This window comes from Lepidochelys kempii, chromosome 2, assembly GCF_965140265.1.
Source record: "Lepidochelys kempii isolate rLepKem1 chromosome 2, rLepKem1.hap2, whole genome shotgun sequence".
NCBI lineage: Eukaryota > Metazoa > Chordata > Testudines > Cheloniidae > Lepidochelys > Lepidochelys kempii.
Genome location: NC_133257.1, coordinates 117,983,679 through 118,010,018, shown reverse-complemented (window position 1 = coordinate 118,010,018; position 26,340 = coordinate 117,983,679). Strand labels below are relative to the sequence as shown.

The window sequence follows — 26,340 nt, the reverse complement described above, 5'->3', positions numbered from 1 at the left end:
TTATCGTCTATACTGCTGTTTATACTTGTGCTAGCTGGGCATGCAATGACTGTGCTATACGTGCTGCTGTAAGTACGTCTTCGGGGCAGGGACTATCTTTACGTTATGTGTTTGTAAATTGCCTAGCACAAAGGGACCCTGATCTCTGGTTTGGAGCTCTTAAGTGCTACCACAATATAGTAATACTGTAAACTGTGCATTTTATGTATATGAGTGTGCGTAGACATTTCATTTGTGAATAAACAGAGAGAGGGAGATGTGAATTTATTTAGATGTATGTGTGCGCATGTATATACATTATAAAATAAAGAAAGAGAAAGAGTTTTTGATACCGCTCTATGTTCCTTTTACCAATGCTCTGGGAGAAGGGCATTTTGGATTCTGTCAAAGATGAGTTTACTTGATGGCTATTTTAGCATTTGTGGAAGCATTTTACACACAAATGCATCTTGCAAAGAGCTTTTGATAAAGGGTGCTCTAATATCCATCCACAAATCCCATTCAATCATCATGATTACCTTTCACAGCTGAGCTGCTGTGGCTATCATTAGAAAATGGGAAGGGATTGTGCATATGTTTGTATGTATGTAGGTGTGGGCATGAGCACCGTTAGATGTATATAGTGTTAATAAAAATCTGGTTTTCAGCTACTTCTTCTCTGATCAGAATAAGAATTAAGCTACAGAGAAAAGCCAAACAATACAAGGCACAGTATGGGGGGAAAGAAGCTATATCAATATTGTAATATCCTTCTCCTGTTTCCTGTGTCATTCTGGAATGTGGTACAAGTGACATTTAGTAGTCACTCCAGGGAACAAAATGTAAAAAAAATAACTAGGATCTTGTGACTGGAAGGGATTTCACTTAAAAATAAATAAATAAATAAATTACCATTGATTACTTCCATCCTGTAGCACCTTCACACAGATTTAAAGTCTAGTTTGCATATTTGTTTCCAAATTAAACATATTCTCCTAAAACAGTAATATTGAACCCCTTTTCCTATTGTTGCTTTGAAAAGTAGAATGGAAAAACCTGTAATAGACATAGCTCTGGTGTTCAGAAGTTCTCTTTATTCATTCATCCCCATTAGTATTTCAGAGCCATCACTGATACGCTCAGACCACGAGCCTTAGGGAGCATAGCTCTTATGGGGCCATATATAGTAACATTTCCTAAGCAATACAGATCAGCTCGTGTCTGAGAGGCTTACGGGGATGGGGGCATTTTTCTCCCATTTACTAGAAAGGCTCATTCCACTAGAGCTACAGCAATGTCCAGGGCATTGTGTGAAGCTGCATCTGTCAAGGAAATATGTTGCACCATCACTTTAAAATCTCTTTGCTGTTTTTTTTTAAACATTACAGCTTGGTAGCGGGCTCAGAAGAGCTTCTACGCATGCTGCATTTGGCCACAGGTTCTTGGTGCAGTAATTCCTGCATGTTTGGATATGCACGGAATATTGGTGCAAGTCCCGCTTGGGTGTTGTGGAGAAGCTACTGCTTAGAAAACAGCTCTCCGGATTGGTGGAACGTAATGAGGGGAAAAGGAAATGTTATCAACCGAATGTGCCCAGTGATATTTTTCTTCTGAGTTAAAATAAAATGTTGGATGTGATTTGTTTATATGGTTAAGCTATATATTTAAAAGAATGTCTTCCTGTTGCTTAAGTCAGTTTTCTAAGACTTGCATTTTTTATTTATATATAAAGCTCTGATGGGAATTGTTGATAAGTGCAATATTTTATCCCACTGAGCAATTTATCTCGGTGTTGTTATTAAGCATAACAAGAAAAAGTAGGTACCAAAACAAGAAAATATGACATCTGAGCCTGAGAGGTGCTGAGTGCTTGAGCTTACCATCGTCTTTGGTAGAAGCTGCAGGTGCTCAGCACCTCTTAAACTCAGGCCCATAGTAGCTGCTGATAAATTGGGTTTCTACTGAGTATATCAACCTATTGCCAACTTCCTCCAGGTATGCTAAGTAGTTCTTAGAAACGTCCAGGTCTGAGACTTATATTATATGTATATGATATTTCTTGCTTAACTGTTTGCTTTTTATGCACCTTTTCCCACCCCTAGGTGCCTTCTACCCAATTGCAATGGAACCAGTGCAGTTCTCTTTGTGGGGGACAGCCTGTGGAGACAAGTGCAGAGGGCAATCTCTAGCCATTAGTCAGTACTCCCATGGAGAGGGACACAGTAGATATGGAGCTGCTTCAGTAGCAGCTGCAGGGCAGCTTATGCTCACACTTGGCCAGGCGGGAAAAGGATTCTGTTTCATTGCATAGCAGATTTAGATTAAATCTCAGGAAAAACTTCCTAGCTGTAAGAACAGTAGGACAACGGAACACACTGCCTAGGGAAGTCGTGATAGCTTCTTCATTGGAGGTTTTCCAAAGGAGGCTGGATAGCCATTTGTCTTGGATGGTTAGACACAACAAATACTGCATCCTGGCAGGGGATTAGACTAGATGATCCTTGCGGTCCCTTCTAACCCTATGGCTCTATGATTTATTCTCCCATACCTCTATGCAAATCCCATTTACTTAGTTACCAGAATTTGTCCCCAGAGATTAGCTTCTGAGAAAGAGAGAGTCCATTCCATTTCATACCCCCTTCCTAGTCCCACACTGGGCGAGCCACCTCCCAACTGGGAGAGCCACTTGTGATTGCATATGATCCCACAGCAATTGCTTAAATGGGCAAATAATATTAGAAAAGTATGGATATGCTTGTAGCTGTCTTCTAATGACATTTAGCTGCTTGAAACCAGGAGGAGAGCTAGCATCATATAACCAATTAGCTCTGCAGACTGCTAGTAAGTGCTCCTCAGACTGGAGTTTGGGAACCACTGGCCTAAGAGAAAGGCACATGAACAGAATGCATATGTTCAGGTGGTAGAGTTAATGTTGCCAGAGGAGCCCTTGGCAATCAAATGTCTTCTCCATCCCAACATTTTCAAGAGGTTTGTAAGAAACTGAGAAGATGGGGGAGGGAATTTTAAGTCAGCACCTTTTTCTAGGTCTGCCTGTTAGTCTTGTCTGTCCCATGGCATGGGCTGTTTATTTTTGCCTTGCCCAGCACTGAGCACATTACCAGTAACTAACAAATACTAAAAATGTTGTTTGTTTGTTTGGATGGTGGTTGGCGGGCCATAGGTTAGAAGGGAGATCCTGGTTGTAGTAGGGAATTTTCTCCTGCTCAGTTCCTCCTGGTCCCAAACCATCTCTGCTTCCTTTTTCTTAACACCATCCAGTTTGTTAGTATCCTTCTGTATCTGAGCTGCCTACTGACCTGATGGTAGTATAGCCAGTGCACTCTCACCTATGATGTCTAGAGAGGGACTGTCGCCTCCCTGCTCTGTATCTGTATACCCTCTGGGTATGAAGCATAGAATCAGACCTTTTTTACAGCTGTTTCACATTTCAAACTTGTATATAATTTACTGGCCACTATCCCTCTAAGATTCTTTCTGCATTATTGCTTTCCAGGTTTCTTTCCTATCGAACTATCTGTATTTCAAATTATTTTCCCCCAGACATATTTTCAAATTGAATCTTATTTTCTTTTTGTTTTTTTCTGGCCATATTTCTAATCTCTCTGGAACCCCTCTGTCCTCAGTGGTATTCAAACACCTTCTAGTTCAGTGTCATCTGTGAATGGTGCCCCTATGTTCAGATCAAGATGTTCATTTACACTGGTCCCAACAACTGATTGCATTTCTTTAAAAAGTATAAGGTTAAAATATCTGTAACTGAAACATTGCTTGGTGCTCCAAAAGAGTAATTTTACTTTCACTAATGTCATCTCACTAGTAACGTAATTGTGACATTTTGCATGTTGGCTACTGCTCTTGGGAAGTTTTCCAAAAGAGCACTCTGTGTGTATATTGCACCAGTGCATGTGAGTATTTCTGTGCTGTATACAGTATAACGTTGATGCTTTAGTTAAGGTTAAACTGGCCCCTTCATTTATGTATACTCCTCTATTCCCTTCCCCCTTCAATTGTGTATAACTTACTAGAGTATAAAAATGACTTTGTAGTAGAAATAGAAGTGATTTTTTGTATGTGGAAGGTTGCATAAAGTCCATCCAGCTTTTTGAATTATTGGACCCTAGAGATCTGTTTAAAAAACTAGATGCTTTTTTCATTCAGAGAAGTAAAACAGTAACAAGTTTGAATAAATTAAACATTTAAAATAACAAAATTGTTGTTTAAAATAGTGTAATGAATATGAGCACTGTGTTTATTTCCACTAGCTTTAGAAAGGCACAGTAGCCTGCAGTATTATGGACTTTCTCAACACATATTTAAGCTCATTCTCAGAGCTATAAGTAACAGGAGAGCGTGATTAGACAATTGCCCAGGATCTCATTGCAGAAAGTCTTGTGAAGAGTTTGGGCTCATCCCACTGACTTCTGTGGGACTGCACTTTTGCAGAAAGTTGTGGGTTCATGCCCTTATTTTAGAAAATTACTAGGTTTTGTACCAATGTCTACACTTGTGTGGTTTGCCCTGAATGGTACCCAAGTTTGAATCTCTAAGTATCAGGGAAGGATGACTCTTAGTTGAAAAGTGGTAGGGGTTAGATGAAGGGCTAGGTAGTATTATTACTATTGTCTTTGTTGTTGTTAATAATAAATTCCTTGAAGCCAAATCAGGATATGACCCAACCCATGTACTTTCAATGCCCAGCTTCTTAAAAATTCCCTTTATAGGCTCCGTGTCAAATGCTGCTTTTATTTAAACCAAACGATTTATAGATGTAAATCTGGAGTAACTCCACTGAATTCAATTCATAGGTGTCACACAGGGTCTAATTTGGCCTGCGGAATATTTTATGTTTGGTGAAAATGCACAAGCGGGGAAGAACTTCTAGATGCCAGGTTGAGTTTGTAGGGATGGCAGCTGGCAAACCTATCCTTCTTATGTGCAGGCTGAGCACATTTGAACTGGAGTCAGAGGCACAATCATTATGGAATGCCACGATGCCATTTTCCCAGCCTCTTTTCAGATTATAACTGAACTTTAATTCTGTATGTTTTACTCTTGTGCCAACATGAACTTGACATTAATACACTATAAGAGTTTTTAATACATAGTTGTCAGTAAAAAGTATGAATTGTTCCCCCCCGTTGTGTTATTCTGTGCGTGTGTTTGTGCTGGTCCCCGAAATGACAGCTGGGTACAGTTTTACTTTTTAAATATTAAACGCATTAATTGCTGTGCCAAACAGAAGCTCCTGGGTCAGACAATGTTTTAGATTTCTGTTTTGTGCAGTGCTTTGCCAAGATGCACAGCATCTGTCCATGGGTGCCTGTGTCCATGAAGTGGCATGAATACTGTACCTTCTCTTCCCTTTTCAGTTGTTCTGAGCATTAATCTCATAAATGTTTTATGTTGTTAAATGGTTTAACATGGATCAGAAAGGATAATTCATACGTGGGTGTGAAGACTTGTCTGTTGTGGGTTATATGTGGGAGAGAGCTATTACTATATTTTAATACACAGAATTTTCAAGGAAAGAGCAACCTTTCTCTTTTTTGTCTAAAGACAGATATTTGACAGCTGGGCAGCAGCTATTTGTTCTCAGACCGTCTCTGTAATTTGTTACATTTTTTCCCAGATAGCCACAAGTTAAAATATTATCTAAACACACCATTTAAAAAGGTATATTTACTATGTTCTGTCTAGAATGACAAACATGCACGGGGGCTTTGACAGGAAGATACTGTTTCAGCTCTCCAGCCTGCAGTTTTAGGAGTGCAGCCCTCCCTGATATCTCATAGGTTTGTGCATTCTGCCCTCTCCTCTTCAGTGTTTACCAGCCCCACTGACCACACATCTGAGTTCTGCTAGAGCACCATTCTTCTTGTCGGTCCTTGCTGCAGTTCAGGCAGGCGGGAGCTGCTGAGATATACTCATCTATAACGCTTTGAACTTCCCTTCAGTTGTTCCACATGTTAATCCTTCAATGTCATATTGAACACCGCTTGCCCTTTCCACCTCCTCTCAGCTAGGCAGCTGCTTCTGTAATGAACCATAGCTGCATCAGTGTTTGGGAAGGGTGCTGTTTACTGCTGTTAGGTTTTGGTTTCATTGTGACAAAAGAACACCCATGAATTTGTTTCAGGCTGTTCGTGATTATTTCTGCAGCAATGGAGTAGGTGGCTGAATGGGATGGGAAGAAGTTAGCTGGAGACCCAGGAGCCTAAACAGAACGCATACTTTTAAATGTTTTCCTATGTTGTACCTGCAGGGAGCCTGACATACGATATCATCATGTTATCAACTCTTGGTAGCTTTTCCTGCTAAGACTTACCTCACGTGGGGAGGAGGCAGTGTTGTGGCTAAGGTGCTGAGCGCTGATTCATAGCCACAAAATATTTCCTTATATTTTCTTGTATGGAGAGGAAAAAAATGAAAAAGAAAAGTGTTTGCTAAGATCAGAAGCAGCAGCTATTTGTAATCCAACGTTGTTTTAATTGTGTGGACTTCTGCTGACAAACAAATCAGCTCTTGCTGCCAAATGTGCAATTGTTCTTCAGGGTATTGATCTCAGGAGAGGAATCTGAGTTTCCCTTCTCTGTATCACCCAAGTGAGGGGGATATTAACTGTTATAAATGGAATGGAAACCTGGATATTGTTTGATGGATGCAACGTGTTGGTGAATATTGGCATTCAAATCAGTAACAGAATTAACAGACAAATGCTTGTTGTGGTAGGATCTGGCTTTAATTTGGGTTCTCATCTGAAAGAGAAGGGCAGTGCCAGCATTTTTTGTGTGTTATTAAATGCAGCTTAGGAATCAAAAGTTCTGATCAGCCACCAAGTACTAGAATTATGGCTGGGGTCCCTGGCATTTGTCATGAACAGAGCTGGGTTGAAAATGGGGGAGGCTCCATGGAAATTTTCAACTTTTCAGCAAAAAAAACCAAACAACTGAACATCCAAAAATTTTGACTTGATAATACGGCTGCCAAGCCTCCTAGAAGTTGAGGTCCATGTGCCCCATGCCCCCATTCTCCTCTGTGGGCTGGGCTCCCTGGCCCAGACTACATTTACCATGCTTGTTCTTGGCCAAAAAATGAAGTAAACTGGAGAAAATTGGTGAAATTTCTTTTGGCTATGGTGGAGTTGTCAGAGCACAGTAAAAAAGGGGTTTGTCACACTTAATTGTTTTTCAAACACCGTTTTGGCATTCACGTACCTTATATAGCAGACCTTCACATATATGGTAGGTTGTGCCTGGGCCTTGCTATAAGGAAAGCCATTCCTGCTTTTGCAAGGGCCATGCATAATCACAGTGCCTAAGCTCCAGGGAGCATAAATCACCCCCAAAAGGATGGGGAGGCCAGGCCCAAAGTCCTGTCTTCCCCTCCCAGCCTCCTCTACACTGGCTTGCAAAGCTGCACAGGTGTGCTGATGGTACCAAAGATGGTACATCATGTCTACTCCCCCTCCATGCTGGGTTCCTCAGCATGAGATCCTGCCTCTAGAAGCACAGTCTCTCCCAGAGCTCCTTCTGGGAGAGTAAAGCAGTGTGCTACTCCCAAATCCAGCCTGTTGGTTAAATTCCACAGTCTAGCCCACAGTATTCTCAAGCATTGATTTGAATGGGTAATGATGTGGTCAGCGAAATAACTCGGGTTGTAGGCTGGAAAAGGGCCTGATCCTGCAAGGTGCTAAGTGTTACTGGGAATTGAAGGCATTTTGCAGGACCAGGGCCATTCTGTATATATTTGTCTGTGACATCAAATTTGTTTTGCTTGTTTGTACTTTTACCTCTTTACTGGAATATAAAAAAGAAAGCGAAATTTGATGAGGGGAGGACCCTCCCTTAATGGAACATTATGGCTAGGAATTTACACCCATGACAGCCGAGAAATGCAAAGTTATGCTTTCTGCAGCAACTGTAAATTGGCTACGTTGGGCATAAATATGAAAGCATAAATTTAACAGTATATACACTAATACAAAATACTACCGTATGTGCAAATGGATCAAGCTACAATTGCAAATTTGAATTTCATGTCTGTTGTGTGTTTAAATTTCCAACCATAACAGTGGATTGGTGTAGCTTCAGCACTGAATGTATTGAGAAAGGGTTATCTGTTACAGGCGTGAGACTATTATGTCACATTAAAACCCTGTGCAGTTTATGTACATTTATCCAAAATATAGGCAATGCAGGACTATTAAAGCTGTGGCAGCAATAATGCTGATAGTCTTCATGTATTTATTTTCTGGCTAGAACAGTGATGACAGTAAAACACAGTTGGCTTTTTTAATAGTTTGACTGTTGTGGAATTGCTAACACGGTTTTTAAAATCGTATTTGTGTCACAGCTGTCGAAATACAAGTTAAGCTTTTTTCCTACTTTTTCAATTTACGGTTCATTGTGTAGTGTCATTTTGTCTCCGCAGTAGCTGAGAGAGAGAATTTTAGTGAAACACCATATCAGAAAGTTCCTCTCCTGTTCCCTTCAGCATGCTGTAGTTTGATCATTGTATTTGGAAAAACATATAACACTAATGCAAAATATTTGTAAAAATCACTGGGCAAAAACAGTGCAGTGCGACCAGCTTTTTAGAGCTTTGGGCTAGGATAAAATATTGGTCATTTGGTACTACTGATGTGTTGTTTTCACTCCTAGCACTAACCCTTTCCCGTTCTCGGGCAGCATTCTCCCCAAGGGCAGGAAGGACCCATATGCAGGTCTTTCTCTTTTGTAAGTAAAGTAGTATCTTGTGAGGCTTCTCTTTTATATGGCTGGGGGGGAATCTTGGTTCAGTTTAGTTGGCAGTCCCGACTCTGTTCGAATGAGCAGAGAGTACCCTTGTGATCAGCACGTGATTCCTGTAGCCTGAATCCATCACCAGGTTTCTCCTGCAGATCTGGTGATGTTAGAGGGTCTAAGCACATGCATTTGGTACTTAAGTCGCCAAGGTGGTTAAGTATATCAGATAGACCTAATACGTAGAGGTAGATATACTCTACAAGTTGGCAGAGCAGGATGCGCAGTTCCCCATTTCATATGACAGTAAGTACCATGCACCATGGCTGCAGTGTTAAGATGCATTTTGTTTATTTTTTATTAGAGGGAAGCCAGAAACTGATTTATGGCTTATTGTTGTTCTTGATCTCTAACCGTAAACATGTATCATTGGGCAAAGATCCTCAAAAGAGTCTATTTTATTTAATAATTCAATGCTCACCCTTAAATACTTTCCAATTTTGCCTGGTTAATTACATAAAGTTATCTCAGGTATTTGCAGTATTCCCGTACTCCCTTGTACTTAGTGGAAATACCTTGTGGATACTGTAATCATATATCTAGTTTTATCTAGTTTTCATGAGAGTACTGAAAAGTGCGTAAGGTACATGTGCTGTAATAGTTGAAAATGGAGGTGTGGAGAGAGAATCTAAAATGGCACAATTATAAAGCTCATTATATAGAAAACTGTGGACTGGGGAAAAGGAAATAGCATAGAGTTTGCAGCAGACATATCAAACCTGCAAAACAAAATGCAGAAATTGGGGTTGTTTTTGGCTTAATTGGCTTGTGAGTTGCTTGCTGGCTAGTTTTTACTTGTAGCTTGTTGCTTGTTTGGCTTGTTGCTTGTTGTAGCTTGTTGCTTCTTTTTTTTTTTTTTTTTTTTTATCATCTCCCAGCAAGCAGGGACAAGGGGGTGAGAGAGTTAGGGATGCACAGTGGGCCCACCACAGTCCCAGACTGCACACCGGGGGATCTAGTCACATAGGGTGTTGGGGTTCTTAGAGATTAGCTTGTTTTGGCCTTGTTTTGAAATGAGATTAGCTTGATTTTGGCTTATTGTGAAAGTCGGGGTGCTTATTTACCGCGTGAAAGTTGGCAACTGTGGTTTGCCAACAGTGTTGCCAACAGCATCGCCAGAACTGTATAGTAACCCTGATTAATGTCTGACCGTGTTCTGCAAATGGTTCTATAGTTTCTCAAGCCTCTCAAGTTACTTTCAAATCTTAAGAACAAAAAAAGTTCATATGTGGGGTATGTGGCAGGGCCTAGTACTTATCTGTACCCTGGGACTGTCAGGAAGGAACTGCGTCAAGAAACCCTGGATTTAAAACTGGGAGGCAAGGATTAGCAAGCAGGGCTTAGTTTAGAAGCTACTGGAGTCCATTACCTTCTGAGGAAACCTGCCTACACTATATAAAGGGAGGAGGAAACGGCAATCAAGGGGTGTCTGCTGGTAGAGGCTGGAGAGCCAAACAGCAGTGTCGAGGGGTTTGCCAATAAAACCAGTCAGACAACAGTCAATTTCTATTAAACCTTGAGGAAAGGGAGTTTGAGGCTATTGTTTGCCTTGAACCTGAAAACAGAAGGAACGTTTGGTTTAGGAAAAGCCCTGAAGAGAACTTTCTTTGGTTGGTTTTTATTAGCTGAAGGAACACTTGCCCCCACAAGCTGTGCAGCATACTACAATTCTTTTTGAATTAGAAAAAATCATATTTTTCTTGTAAGTTATTTTATGAACGTTGCAGTATTCAGTTATAAATGTTACGGAGGGGCAAATTAGACTGGATACAACAAGAACCTCCTCACCTCTAACCCTTTGCTCATTTTTTGAAGCGTGGAAAAGTTTGGTAAAGGACTTCCCACATTCCTCTCTCCAGGGTGACTGAGTAGGTTCCAGCATTTCCCACTTGTGACCTTTTTCCTAGGCTCCTATGCTTGTTTTGTTGCCATTTTGCAAGAGGAAGAATGGCTCCCCTCTAGCATTTTCAAGAGGCATGAGGCTCATTTGCATTCCTCACCTGAGTCTTGCAGGACTGGGCGGGAGGGTAAAAGGGAAAACAGGTTAGATGGCCTCCTCTCATGTATTTGGGGAGTAAAGGAAACCACCCGTTTGCCAGCCAGTTCAGGGTTTTCTTTGCTCAGTTTCACACAAAAAATCCACAGTCTCATCAGGGATTTGAGATTCTGTGGAACCTCAGTTAATGAACCTGCACATCTGGAAGCAACAGGGCCTGTTGATGCTATTGGGAATTGCTGGGCACTCAGCATTTTTGAAATTCAGGTCACTTACTTAGGTGTCTAAATATGGATTTAAGAGCCTAATTTTAGGCTTCCAGTTCAAAAATCTAGGACTGTCCCTTTTATATGTCCACCATTTGTGGGTGGGGATAGTGGCCTACCATCTAGTTTTACAACTATTTAACCAATTGCACTTTTGAACCAGGTAGTCCACTTGGGAACCAAATTGGGCACTGACTTCATACCTCTGCAGTGCCATTGACTGCAGTCAGTGGCAAAGAGTGACAAGAATATAAGACTATTGCCCTTTATCTTTGAACATACAGGAGTTTTGTATATTATAAGTCTGAGTAAAAGAATACCTTTTACCAAAATATTAAGGAGCTTTGCGGTATCTATTAACTATTTGATAGTGTTTAAACTATATTTGTCTATTTGGAGATGAAAGGCTAATATTCTTTCCATCTCTGTTTAAAAAAATAATAATACATTTGTTAGTCTAAGGCAGTAATTTCAAGGGTTAATTCTCCAGGGATACATTTAGTTTTCCTGAAGACTTGGTAATGCAGAAAAAGGATCAGATCCTGTAAATGCTTATGTCCATGAGTAGCATTATTATGTACGTAGTGTCATTGAGTTCAGCGGCATTACTCACATAAGTAAGGTTACTCTCAAGTGTTTTTGAAGGATCTGGCCTTGTAGGTCTGAGTTTAACTGGGAATATTAGTGCTGTCTCCATATTAATGGTCCAGTCCTGCTTCCACTGAAATCAACAGCAAAAGACTTTAGCATGACCTACGGATGCTCAGCACCTTTCAGATTCAGGGCATTAAGAAACGGCAATGATATGTATTTTTTGCAGTATTGCTGTTTAACATCATACTTCTAAGTGTGAAATACATAGCTACCATCTAGATTAGATGCAGATTGTGTTTGTGTTTATTTCAGGCAAGTCTCCTGCTTTTCTTAAAATGAAGGACCTGATACAGAGTTGTGACTTCAATGGGTTTTGGATTAGTCCCTAAATACCTTGAAATTAGTCAATAAGTTGCTACGGTTCTTTGGTAGTGGAGAATGTAATGTAACTTGTGGGGTGAGGGTGAAATATATTAAAACAGAGTCTTATCACGCTGGTATTATTAACAACATAATGTATGTTAACTTTGTATTAACACAGTAAGTCTAGGGTGTCTCCAACATCCACAGCTCTGGCTGTGGTGTAAGAGGAGGTGTATTCCTTTTATTCATTTAGCCCTGGTCTACATTAGGACTTTAGGTCGAATTTAGCAGCGTTAAATCGATTTAAACCTGCACCCGTCCACACAATGAAGCCCTTTATTTCGACTTAAAGGGCTCTTAAAATCGATTTCCTTACTCCACCCCTGACAAGTGGATTAGCGCTTAAATCGACGTTGCCGGCTCGAATTTGGGGTACTGTGGACACAATTCGATGGTATTGGCCTCCGGGAGCTATCCCAGAGTGCTCCATTCTGACTGCTCTGGACAGCACTCTCAACTCAGATGCACTGGCCAGGTAGACAGGAAAAGAACCGCGAACTTTTGAATCTCATTTCCTGTTTGGCCAGCGTGGCAAGCTGCAGGTGACCATGCAGAGCTCATCAGCACAGGTGACCATGATGGAGTCCCAGAATCGCAAAAGAGCTCCAGCATGGACCGAACGGGAGGTACGGGATCTGATCGCTGTATGGGGAGAGGAATCCGTGCTATCAGAACTCCGTTCCAGTTTTCGAAATGCCAAAACCTTTGTGAAAATCTCCCAGGGCATGAAGGACAGAGGCCATAACAGGGACCCGAAGCAGTGCCGCGTGAAACTGAAGGAGCTGAGGCAAGCCTACCAGAAAACCAGAGAGGCGAACAGCCGCTCTGGGTCAGAGCCCCAAACATGCCGCTTCTATGATGAGCTGCATGCCATTTTAAGGGGTTCAGCCACCACTACCCCAGCCGTGTTGTTTGACTCCTTCAATGGAGATGGAGGCAATACGGAAGTAGGTTTTGGGGACGAAGAAGATGATGAGGAGGAGGAGGTTGTAGATAGCTCACAGCAAGCAAGCGGAGAAACCGGTTTTCCCGACAGCCAGGAACTGTTTCTCACCCTAGACCTGGAGCCAGTACCCCCCGAACCCACCCAAGGCTGCCTCCTGGACCCAGCAGGCGGAGAAGGGACCTCTGGTGAGTGTACCTTTTAAAATGCTATACATGGTTTAAAAGCAAGCATGTGAAAGGATTACTTTGCCCTGGCATTTGCGGTTCTCCTAGATGTAGTCCTAAAGCCTTTGCAAAAGGTTTCTGGGGAGGGCAGCCTTATTTCGTCCTTCATGGTAGGACACTTTACCACTCCAGGCCAGTAACACGTACTCGGGAATCACTGTAGAACAAAGCATTGCAGTGTATGTTTGCTGGCATTCAACCAAAATCCGTTCTTTATCTCTCTGTGTTATCCTCAGGAGAGTGAGATATAATTCATGGTCACCTGGTTGAAATAGAGTGCTTTTCTTCAGGGGACACTCAGAGGAGCCCATTCCTGCTGGGCTGTTTGCCTGTGGCTAAACAGAAATGTACCCCGCTGTTAGCCACAGGGAGGGGGGAAGGTTGAGGGGGTAGTCACGCGGTGGGAGGAGGCAAAATGCGACCTTGTAACGAAAGCACATGTGCTATGTATGTAATGTTAACAGCAAGGTTTACCCTGAAAGAGTGTAGCGACTGTTTTATAAAATGTGTCTTTTTAAATACTGCTGTCCCTTTTTTTCTCCACCAGCTGCATGTGTTTCAATGATCACAGGATCTTCTCCTTCCCAGAGGCTAGTGAAGCTTAGAAAGAAAAAAAAACGCACTCGCGATGAAATGTTCTCCGAGCTCATGCTGTCCTCCCACACTGACAGAGCACAGACGAATGCGTGGAGGCAAATAATGTCAGAGTGCAGGAAAGCACAAAATGACCGGGAGGAGAGGTGGCGGGCTGAAGAGAGTAAGTGGCGGGCTGAAGAGAGTAAGTGGCGGGCTGAAGACAGGGCTGAAGCTCAAATGTGGCGGCAGCGTGATGAGAGGAGGCAGGATTCAATGCTGAGGCTGCTGCAGGACCAAACCAGTATGCTCCAGTGTATGGTTGAGCTGCAGCAAAGGCAGCTGGAGCACAGACTGCCACTGCTGCCCCTCTGTAACCAACCGCCCTCCTCCCCAAGTTCCATAGCCTCCACACCCAGACGCCCAAGAACGCGGTGGGGGGGCCTCCAGCCAACCAGCCACTCCACCACAGAGGATTGCCCAAAAAAAAGAAGGCTGTCATTCAATAAATTGTAAAGTTGTAAACTTTTAAAGTGCTGTGCTTAAAGTGCTGTGTGGCATTTTCCTTCCCTCCTCCACCACCCCTCCTGGGCTACCTTGGTAGTCATCTCCCTATTTGTGTGATGAATGAATAACAAATGCATGACTGTGAAGCAGCAATGACTTTATTGCCTCTGCAAGCAATGATTAAAGGGAGGAGGGGAGGGTGGTTAGCTTACAGGGAAGTAGAGTGAACCAAGGGGCAAGGGGTTTCATCAAGGAGAAACAAACAGAACTTTCACACCGTAGCCTGGCCAGTCATGAAACTGGTTTTCAAAGCTTCTCTGATGCGTACCGCGCCCTCCTGTGCTCTTCTAACCGCCCTGGTGTCTGGCTGCGCGTAACCAGCAGCTAGGCGATTTGCCTCAACCTCCCACCCCGCCATAAACGTCTCCCCCTTACTCTCACAGATATTGTGGAGCACACAGCAAGCAGCAATTACAGTGGGAATATTGGTTTCGCTGAGGTCTAAGTGAGTCAGTAAACTGCGCCAACGCGCCTTTAAACGTCCAAATGCACATTCTACCACCATTCTGCACTTGCTCAGCCTGTAGTTGAACAGCTCCTGACTACTGTCCAGGCTGCCTGTGTACGGCTTCATGAGCCATGGCATTAAGGGGTAGGCTGGGTCCCCAAGGATACATATAGGCATTTCAACATCCCCAACAGTTATTTTCTGGTTTAGGAAGAAAGTCCCTTCCTGCAGCTTTTGAAACAGACCAGAGTTCCTGAAGATGCGAGCATCATGCACCTTTCCCGGCCATCCCACGTTGATGTTGGTGAAACGTCCCTTGTGATCCACCAGAGCTTGCAGCACTATCGAAAAGTACCCCTTGCGGTTTATGTACTCGGCGGCTTGGTGCTCCGGTGCCAAGATAGGGATATGGGTTCCATCTATAGCCCCACCACAGTTAGGGAATCCCATTGCAGCAAAGCCATCCACTATGACCTGCACATTTCCCAGGGTCACTACCCTTGATATCAGCAGATCTTTGATTGCGTGGGCTACTTGCATCACAGCAGCCCCAACAGTAGATTTGCCCACTCCAAATTGATTCCCAACTGACCGGTAGCTGTCTGGCGTTGCAAGCTTCCACAGGGCTATTGCCACTCGCTTCTCAACTGTGAGGGCTGCTCTCATCTTGGTATTCATGCGCTTCAGGGCAGGGGAAAGCAAGTCACAAAGTTCCATGAAAGTGCCCCTACGCATGCGAAAGTTTCGCAGCCACTGGGAATCGTCCCAGACCTGCAACACTATGCGGTCCCACCAGTCTGTGCTTGTTTCCCGAGCCCAGAATCGGCGTTCCACAGCATGAACCTGCCCCATTAGCACCATGATGCATGCATTGTCAGGGCCCATGCTTTCAGAGAAATCTGTGTCCATGTCCTGATCACTCACGGGACCGCGCTGACGTCGCCTCCTCGCTCGGTATCGCGTTGCCATGTTCTGGTGCTGCATATACTGCTGGATAATGCGTGTGGTGGTTAATGTGCTCCTAATTGCCAAAGTGAGCTGAGCGGCCTCCATGCTTGCCTTGGTATGGCGTCCGCACAGAAAAAAGGCGCGGAACGATTGTCTGCCGTTGCTCTGATGGAGGGAGGGGCAACTGACGACACGGCTTACAGGGTTGGCTTCAGGGAGCTAAAATCAACAAAGGGTGTGCCTGTACATCAAGGAGTATTTCAGGCAGGACTGCACGGAGGGTTCCAATAAGAAATGGTGCACCTAAGTTATCGTTGTTATTGGAACAAGTTATCGTTCTTATTGGAACAAGGAGGTTAGCCTGGCCTCTGATTGATACATGGCTAGATTTACCTCGCTGCACCTTCTCTGTGAGTGACTGCAGTGTGATCTAGACAGGGGAGGAGGCAAATGAGTACAAAACAAATCTGGTCTATTTCTTGTTCTGACTCACTCCATCTATCTTTTACATCTTTGGCTGGCAGCAGACGGTGCAGAAGGACTGCATGCCATCCACATCTCATGGCTGCTCGGCAGAAGATGGTACAGTACGACTGCTAGCCATCTTCATCTCTTGCCTGCCTGGTATAAGATGGTACAATACGACTGCTAGCAATCCTCATCTCTTGCCTGCCTGGCAGAAGATGGTACAGTACGACTGCTAGCAGTCCGTATCGCCTGCCCGCTCACCATAAGATGGTTCAATAGGACTGCAGGACTGAAGAGAATGACCTGGTCAAGTCACTCCAAATTTAGTCCCTGCGCCCATGTCTGCCCAGGCGCTCCCAGCCGACGTGGCCAGGAGCACCTCGGACACGACGAGGACGACTACCAGTCGTATTGCACCGTCTGCTGCCAGAAGGCAATGGGTTGCTGCTACTGTGCAGCAAAGCCGTACCGCGTCTGCCAGCACCCAGGAGACATAGGGTGACGGTTACCTGAGCGGGCTCCATGCTTGCCGTGGTATGGCGTCTGCACAGGTAACTCAGGAAAAAAGGCGCGAAATGATTGTCTGCCCTTGCTTTCACGGGGGGAGGGAGGGAACGGGGGCCTGACGATATGTACCCAGAACCACCCGCGACAATGTTTTAGCCCCATCAGGCATTGGGATCTCAACCCAGAATTCCAATGGGCAGCGGAGACTGCGGGAACTGTGGGATAGCTACCCACAGTGCAACGCTCCGGAAATCGACTCTAGCCTCGGTACTGTGGAAGCGCTCCGCCGAGTTAATGCACTTAATGCACTTAGAGCATTTTCTGTGGGGACACACACACTCGAATATATAAAACTGATTTCTAAAAAACCGACTTCTATAAATTCGACCTAATTTCGTAGTGTAGACATAGCCTTAGAGTTGGTATTGTCTCAAGAGCTCCTGTATGATGGCTTTATTGTGTGGAGTTTTGAAATTGGTATACAGGGGAGATGAATTTCTTTGACAAGTTTATTCATGTAACAAGTTGGATAATCATTTGTGATTCACAGTTTGATTTACGGGGGTTATTAATTTAAAACTTGCACTATATTCCTTATCAGATATTCATTGAAAGGTTTACACTGTACGTAACAGGATTCGTATAAATCTGGGCACTGTAAATTTGTCTTACTAACAGGTTTATTGCTTTATCAGGTATTCACTTAGGATTTCACTTTTCTATCATAAAACATTCCCAATCATAGAATACATTTTTAATTGAGATAATGTTCTGTATAGACCAATGCTTACATACAAAGTGTTGTATTTTTATATAAACAAAATAAGAAAAGCAATTTGTTCTTGTAGTACCCAAGGATCCTATATACATGTACTTAATTAAGATGTAACGTTTTAGTGGGAAGGCAGGAAATAAAATGCTTGCCTCCCATCAGCTTGTGATGGTAGCCTCCATTGCCCACCTGTTACATTTTCAAACAAGCAGCTTTTGGCTTTCTCCCATGTTGCTCCAGATGCTTTAGAAGCGCTCCACGCAAACAGCAGTGAAGCTACCTCATTATCAACCTTTGAATTCATCCTCAAAAATCTCCTTTGTTGTGATTGCTACATAAAACTCGACAACAGTTAGTCTGCTGGTATACAGAGACCACTACCTACCTGACCAATGCTGACCAATTTTGTCTCGCTGTGTACTTGTAGTCCTCTATCTGTATCCATTCGTTGTCTCTTGTCCTATAATTGATTGTAAGTCCCTTGGGCAGGGACTGTCTTTTTGCTCTGTGTTCGTACATCGCCTAACGCAATGTGATCCTGTCTGTGACTAGGGCTCCTAAGTGCTATGGTAATACAAATAATTAGAAAGTTAAGCAGGAATGGGAGAGGAGAACTACTGCTGTCTGGTTTTTGTTCAAAATAAGGATTGATTTAAAGAAATCTCATTAAGGGCCAGATCCAAAGCCTATTGACTTCAGTGCGCTTTGGCTCGGGCCTTAAAAGTCCAGTGCATGTAAACATTGGCCTAATTTTCTTCCTCTCTCTGTGATCTTGAAAATATCAGGGCATGCTCTCCTGACCACTTAGATCATGAGACAGGGTCTTCCAGTCTACAGCAAAGGTGACACATTTGCATATTGTAATGATTATGAAAATATGAATATCTTAACAATAGTCTGTATTTTTTTAATCTTAAGGGTTTTATTGTAACTAAAACCAATAGAGGAAATTAACTGATACTCCCATTTTTTGAGTCTAAACATGTTCTTTGCTTTGGCTACAAATAAGAATGCACCAAGAACTGTAAATCAGACTGTTTTAGCATTAAATTGAACGTTACAGAAGATAAACATAAACATTACAGAAGATAAATGAGATAAACATGGTAAAATAAACTACATGGAAATGTTATGCATGAATGTGATAAGCATCTTTTGAATATGTGAAAATAAATCTTTAAACTGTTTCTACCTTGAAAATTACTGTGATGAAATGGCCTCCTCTTATTGAACAGATCTGCTCCCTCTATGTGTTTAAGTTCTTACTACTCTTAAGTAGGTAGACCTGTTCTTACGTAGTTAGACCTAGATCTGTTAGACCTGCAGAACCAACACATCTAGGAAAGAGGCAGATGAATTCTATTTCTGCTCACAAGTAATTAGCAGAATTAATGTTTATTCTAACTGCAGAGCCATATTTTATTTTTGATAGGGAAGGGTTGCACAGTGTACCTGCATTGTTTGCCTTACAGAGCCTTGGTTGCTAGTGGTGATGTGCAAGAGGAATTAAGGTTGAATGAGTTTGCAGAAATGGCAGCCAGAATAACTGTCTTTTTACTTGTGAACTGAGCAAAGGAGGCACTGAGACAATGAACACTGGAACCCCACAATGCCGTTTTGAGAGATTAAAGTTTTTCAGCTTAGAACTGCACTTTAGCTACTTGACAGTTCAGTTTGTGCTTTAAAAAACAGTGCACAAACTTTGCAAAATTTGAAGGAATTAACTCTGTGAAAGCTTAGTTTACATGTTATTATGAGCATAAAATAGAATTTTAAATATCTCTATCCAAATGAAACATTTATATAGATGTGTTGTCAAGGTTCCTTTCCTACTCTGAACTCTAGGGTACAGATGTGGGGACCCACATGAATAACCCCCTAAGCTTATTCTTACCAGCTTAGGTTAAAAACTTCCCCAAGGTACAAACTTTGCCTTGTCCTTGAACAGTATGCTGCCACCACCAAGCGTTTTAAACGAAGAACAGGGAAAGAGCCCACTTGGAGACATCTTCCCCCCCCAAAAAAAAAATATCCCCCCAAGCCCTACACACCCACTTTCCTGGGGAGGCTTGAGAATAATATCCTAAACAATTGGTTACAAAACCATCAAAGACCCAAACTCCTGGATCTTGGAACAATGGAAAAATCAGTCAGGTTCTTAAAAGAAGGCTTTTATTTAAAAAAAAAAAAAAGAGGTAGAAATCATCTCTGTAAAATCAGGATGGGAAATACTTTACAGGGTATTCAGATTCAAAACACAGAGGATCCCCCTCTGGGCAAAACCTTAAAGTTACAGAAAACAGGAATAAACCTCCCTCTTAACACAGGGAAAATTCACATAAAACAAAAGATAAACTAATCCGCTTTGCCTGGTTTACCTATACTGGTTGCAATATTGGAGACTTGGATTAGGATGGATTGGAGAAGATGGATTTCTGTCTGGCCTCTCTCAGTCCCAAGAGAGAACAACCCCGTAAACAAAGAGCACAAAACAAAAGGCTTCCTTCCCCCAAGATTTGAAAGTATCTTGTCCCCTTATTGGTCCTTTGGGTCAGGTGCCAGCCAGGTTAGCTGAGCTTCTTAACCCTTCACAGGTAACAGGATGTTGCCTCTGGCCAGGAGGGATTTTATAGCACTGTATACAGAAAGGTGGTTACCCTTCTCTTTATATTTATGACATGTGTATACATATTTTTTTTTATTTTTTAGCCTCTCAGCAAATATCCTCCTTTGATAAATGACATCTCTTTTTGGCTGCCCTCTGAGAAATACTCTGAAAATGACTTCTATGATTTAGTCCGAACCATCGGAGGAGACTTGGTGGAAAAGGTTGTCCTCATTGACGAATTCACGCATCCCAAGTAAGTAAAGCTCTTGAAATATTTCTTCCCCGTTGTCAGATGATGATATGTGTTATCTAGAAAAATGTATAAAAACATGTTTGGTTATTACAATGGCTGTACATTTACATTTTCATAGCTCCAAAATGTTTCCTACAGCAGTTTTCAAAAATGGGTTTTATTTTATAAAAACTTTATTTTCCTTTTAAAGTTTTGCATGAATGTTGAATATATGCTAGGGAGGCATAGTGCTGGCTGAAAACCAACTTCCCACATAGATCTGCCAGTGTACCTCACCCACAACATCCCCATTCTAGTCCTAGACCTGAGCCATGGCTGTTATTTGTTTGTTTATTCCCTCCTTTCTTTCCTATGGTCTGATCCACACATGTATGACGTGCATGACAAGAATAGTATTGGGTCATATAAGAATATTGTTTATATTTAGTGTGTGGGAGGGGGGAGATTAGATTTTGCTCTGTTTTCTATTAGCCAGCCATGTAACTGGAACTATTCACACTTCCAGGCATCAGAATTCCTTCCTGTTAGAATAGGAGCACAAAATGATCATACAGGAAAAAAAGAGTGGTCCATCTCATATAGTTGGTTATCTCTAACAGTGACAAATGCCAGATGTTGCAGATAAAACTATTTTTGAAATCATCCTCCACACAGTTTAAACTACCTTACGCCCTTTCAAAGAGGGTAAGAGGTAAAATTTTATTGGCTGAAACCGTTTTAAAAATTGGGTTTTAAAAATAATTTCTTTTCAGTCATTTTTTGTTCTTGTAGGTTGATGGGGCTGTGAATCTAATTGTTCAATATTATCTCAGGGGTGAAGGGAAATTTCTGACCTAAACCTAGCTGATCATCAGTTTATGCCCTGCATCCTGCAGGCTTTTCCTACCGTAGTCAGACATTTGACACCATTGTTCTCTTGAATTTGTTGTACACTGTATGCTGGATTTATCAATTATTTTTCTGGCCTGGTAGCTATCGTGGTTCAACAAGTGAATAAGTTTTGGTTGGTTGTTGGCATTTTCCTTAAAGTGGGCTTGGCATTGTATGAAACAGAATTTCATTTATGCAAAGAAATGGATGTGCCACTTGAATTTATGGAGTCATCTAAAATCTTTGCATTTCTAGTCCCTAAGCGTTCCTAACATTTAAGTGATGTCTCTTGCTGTGAACAGGATTTTCAATTAATACCTCTAGACTGAAAAGTCAAATGTTCAGGAGAACAATATAGGCTATGATCAGATAATGAGTGCACCTGAGCATAAAGACAAATAGGATTATTAGCTATGGAGAATGTGAAGAAAAAGTTTGTTGCAGCCATGCACAGCTTTCTCTTTTTATTGCTACTGGGGCAGCGCTGTATTGTCAGTTAGCACAAGACAATGCATAGACCTGAAAACTAGGCACATTGATGTTGCTGAAAATACATTTTAATTGCCAGTCTTCATATCAGTGTTGATACAATAAAAGAAGCATCAGAAAGTTATGTAAAAATGGGAAAGACCCATCTAGAACTAGTCTAATTTCCTATATGCTAATTCTATGCTTTTACTCTAGATAAAATATCTGTTCCATTGACAGGTTTTGTGTTGGTTGCTATCTTCTCAGGATACTGTGTTTAAAAATGTGGTATTGCCTCTATTGCTAACCATTCTCTTTGGGCAAAATTCTGAACTCCCATAATGCAGCAGGGGGGTGAGCCAAGGTCTCTATAGAGGCTGGGGGATGGAAGAGTCCTCTGTCTCCAGAATGGCAGCCATGTTGCTCTATGGCTAGTAGTGCAGCCTTGAGGCTGAAGTAGTCCTCTCACCCAGCATGTTCCCTCACTTCAGGCATCACGGCCTAGTTGTGGCCCAGCCATCCTCGTTCCAGTAACTCCCAGCCAATTGCCCTCTAGAACCCTTGCATGCTAAGGTGTAGGAGCTTTGATGGTGATGATCTCTGTAGCATGTAAAGGCTACAGGCTCCTGCATAGGGTCGTCGTCCCCCCCCCCGGCCCCCTCCCCTCCCATTGGTGCTGCTCCCACCTTGTCCTGTTTAATTGGCTCAGAGCCTTCCACAGTTGTGGGATGGGGAGTAGGATTTTAAGCCCCTTTTCTGCTTGTAAATTATCTGCAGCACATTTAGATTTTTATGAATGTATTTGCAGTTGAAAATTACTTGATTAATAGCTTATGTGAATGTATTTGTCTATTCAATAGACAGCTTGCAAAACTATTTATTGTGAATATTATTTTGAGTATTGAGCTATGACTCGTCCCCTCAGTCATATATTATTCTTTCTGCTAACTGATGGAATGACTACTTGCATATCCATAAAGAGCTTTCAAGATGGCTGTGCAAATACTTCATTAATACATATTTCTACAAGTATTTCTGACATTTTCCCTTTACTCCAACATGCTGGTGAACAAAAATGTTTTCATGCACATGTTTTCATAATCAAAAGGGGTTGTGAATACCAAGAATTTTATGGAACGTTACAGAGTGGACAGCAATTGGTAAACATTTCTAGATGTTGTGCAATAACAATGGTGCTATCCACATCCAATGGTGCTATCCACATCCACATCAGTACTTGTTGTATGGGATAATCTATCCAATATTTTTGAAATTCCATCAATAGTTAAATCAGAAAGTGGTCCTCCTTTTCTGGTCAAGACTTTGCTAATTTCACAAAAGAAATGGGTTTTCCTTGAGAAAAAAACGATTGTCCAAAAATCAGGCAAATAGAGGAAAGATTTATGCCTCTCCTAAGTAAGCAAGATTGCTGCCATCCAAAAAATTCCAGTAAGAAGAGTATATGAAATTGTTGAGACATTAATATCAGTAATGCATTCGTGCATAGATGAAATTCCAGTGAAGATAATGAGAATGCAATGCCCAAACTTCCAACAGAGACCACAAAGTGAAATAAAGTTGACTGTGTGTGTGTGTGTGTATATATATATAATAGAAAATAAGCTGTACTGTCTCATTTTAAAACCAGAAGACATACCTGGGTGAAACAGTCAGTTTAGAACAAAAAAACCTCTCAATTTCATCTTGTACCATTATGGGTAACAATAAGGGAAGGTTGGGAGAACAATATGTAGGAATTCATCCTGTTTAAAAGAGATGTCTAATTTCAAAGTCAAGTAAAACAGAAGAGGCTGAATGCTGATCTTCAGAAAATGAGTTGAAGGCTGTACCAGCAATGTGTTTTCTCAGACTTAAAGTTTTAAACTGTTGTTGCTAAATACTTTGGCTCCAATACAGTGTGGCAGCTTGGAAAGTGCACCGTGGCCCTACAGCCATCATAGCCACCTCTGGAGGATTCCATCTGAACAGCGAAGTACTCCGGTGACATACAGCCACTGTAGCAGCTTCTAGTACAAGTGATATGGCTGGAGAAAGGTTGTGGGCACAGGGGCAGAAGAATCTATACCATTAGAACACATTTCCCTTCAGAACCTAGAATTGAACCCAGAAGTCCAGAGTCTCTGTATTTTGGTTAAAGCTACCTTTGCGTGCACTTTCCTGCCTGAGCAACACATTTCAGCCCCACCCCTTTGTATACTCCATAATGGTGCAGGACACCTTGGAATCATGTGTTCTGAAAAGTTTGTTCAATATCTTGTGGATACATTTATCCAGTTCAGGATCTGGGCCCCAATTTTAAGTTTGACACAAAAATGATCTCTGTGAGGTTAGTAAGAAGATACAGTGTCTAACAGGGTGACTTTCCCTTTAAGGGCTAGAGGCTGCAGAGCCAGCTTTCCCTAGTTACTAAGTGGGCACACCTGAGCAGGGATCAGGTGATTCCTCTACAAGAATCTCAAAGAAGCTTCAGAGAGGGAAGTGTCAGGATCCTAGCAAGGGCAGTTGGGATCAAGGTCAGAGAAGGGTCAAACCTGAGGCTTAGAGTAGCGGAGGAGTTCTCAGTCAAGTTCCAGGCCGGGGTCAATACCAAGGATCAGAGTCCAATTCAGGTTTCAGGGTGTGGGTCAAGAGGTGAGGTCCAAATCAAGCCAAGGGAGAAGCCGAGAGTTCAAGAGCAGGGAGCAGGAATAGTCAGAGCAGCTACAGGAGATCTGCGCTGTTGCCTGGACAGTTCCTGGAATGCCCTTTGGGTTTATATAGGGCAGGGAGCCAATCAGGAGCCATGAATCTGGAGGCGGGACATGCCACAGTCTGTGCCCACAGTGTGTTGTGGATAGTGGAGCATGAGCTAGTTATAGTTGCTGCTGGGTGGTAGTATGGAGATATCTGCTGCAGGCCCAGGGTTTGAGACTCACTGGGCCTTACAAGGATGACGCTCAGGAAACTGCCAAGTGTGAGAGAAGCTCCTGTGGGGAGGACCTTGGCACCACGGGAGTTTGGGGCTTGCAAAGAGTAAAAGAATGGAGACCCAGCTCTGGGAAGGAAGCCTGAGGACTCCCTACCTAAAGAGAGAGCATGAGTGAACTGGGGTTGGTGCCTAGAATGCCGACATGTGTGACAACTAAATACGTTGTATCCCAGAAGGGGAGTGGTTTTAATTACCTTTTGACTGTGATCTGGAGTTTTTGTGGAATGCAAGTAGGGAAATCAAGGCAAGGCTCTGCAGAAAGACCTATTCACATCCCTGTTTTATGGAAACAAGGTGGGTGAGGTAATATCTTTTATTGGACCAACTTCTGTTGGTGAGAGACAAGCTTTTGAGCTTACACAGAGCTCTTCAGGTCCTGTTACGTGGAGGCAGGCGAAAGAAATATATAAAACTGGAAACTAGAAATGAACTGTGTTCTCAGTGGTATTTAACAAAGTAAATTTTTAATCAGAACAATTAAATATACCCTGAAAAGGCAGTATGGGAGAGAATAAGCAGGAAAATTTCTTTTCACATGCCGTGTTAAAAAGATAGCAAGGAAGTAGTGAAGGAAGGTTGTTCCTGTCTTTGAATGAATTTCTTGTATACTTTCTGGAGACAGTTGTACATTTGTAAATGTGTAAATACTAAAATAGGAAAACTATTATCTATTGTAGTTTAGCAGGTATACACTGCCACCGTTTCAAAATGTCCTGGATATAGAATAATCAGATGACCAATATGTTGTCTGATCCTTTCTCTACCCCCTCTTTGCCCACCATATTAACTGATAAAGGGCAGATTTGTAGTGCGGTAGGGAGAAGTCAGCAGATCCCATCTTCTACCACCGTCTATCAAATCGCTCCCATATCTCCTGATTAGATTGTATAAAAGCCAATGTATGTTACATCCCCTTATTTTCTCTTTTCTTGGCATATACTCTGCTTCCTCCCTCCACTCTCCGCCAAAAAAAAAAAAAAATTCAGATTAAGCAATGCATACACAAATACTTTTAGAGCTTAGTTCTTTATCAGGGATATTTTTCTGTCACGTTTTCATTTTGCTTCTGCAAGAGGTGAATTGCGGTGGAATAACACTGAAACTCTGTTTGCTGCTAGTATTACACAAATTAAAACACAATTAGTTCAGTCCCTGAACTCCTTGTTCTTCATCCTGAGTACATTACAGTTTGCTGAGGGATTCTCTGAGATTACCTTTCACTGCTGACCTGGCGGTGTCCCAGTTGTAGTTTCTCTGCAAAGATCACCAGAAGAGGAGAGACTGCTTGACAAGAGCTATCAGAGGATAGAGGCCTCCTTTTGATGAACTGTGTGCTTTAGTGCTCTGGAGCTTTTCATTTCTTTGATCAAATAAATGGAAGACTAATATTTCTGCATTAAATTAATAATTTATATCAGGGTCTTTTGAAGACTACTGGCTGCTTCTGGCCCTTTTCATCAACCCCAGTAATTGAGCAAGCCTCCGAGCAAGATTACACAGTGGTTTGTAAAAGCCGGCGAAAGCCCCATTTCTCCTCTCCCCTTCCTCCCACACAAAATAGCACAACTTACTCTCTTCAATGAATGAGAAGCTCTCCATGTTTCGCTTTTGTCTCATAT

At 42.2% G+C, this 26,340-nt stretch overlaps 2 protein-coding genes across 12 annotated transcripts in view; both read left to right on the top strand.

Annotated features, from left to right (window-relative positions):
* FARS2 (phenylalanyl-tRNA synthetase 2, mitochondrial) overlaps positions 1-26,340 on the top strand; it is a 430,241-nt gene that overhangs the window by 235,199 nt on the left and 168,702 nt on the right. For all 11 annotated transcript variants that reach the window (XR_012157338.1, XR_012157339.1, XR_012157340.1 and 8 more), the window contains one exon: positions 20,243-20,394. Coding sequence is in view for 8 of the 11 variants with exons in the window: in XM_073332131.1 (XP_073188232.1) it covers positions 20,243-20,394 (152 nt within the window). In the remaining 3 variants the exon portion in view is untranslated. The remainder of the gene's footprint in view (positions 1-20,242; positions 20,395-26,340) is intronic.
* Positions 12,343-14,390, top strand: LOC140907029 (uncharacterized). The gene is made up of 2 exons (XM_073332134.1): positions 12,343-13,211; positions 13,798-14,390. Exons 1-2 carry the CDS (start codon positions 12,629-12,631, stop codon positions 14,337-14,339), a joined length of 1,125 nt encoding a protein of 374 aa, XP_073188235.1. The 5' UTR covers positions 12,343-12,628; the 3' UTR covers positions 14,340-14,390.

Bases quoted from the DNA above. Each gene is read 5' to 3' on its own strand.
- LOC140907029 (XM_073332134.1), top strand. From the start codon at position 12,629: ATGCAGAGCTCATCAGCACAGGTGACCATGATGGAGTCCCAGAATCGC. The intron at 13,212-13,797 runs GTGAGTGTACCT...TTTCTCCACCAG, and splicing joins AGGCGGAGAAGGGACCTCTG to CTGCATGTGTTTCAATGATC.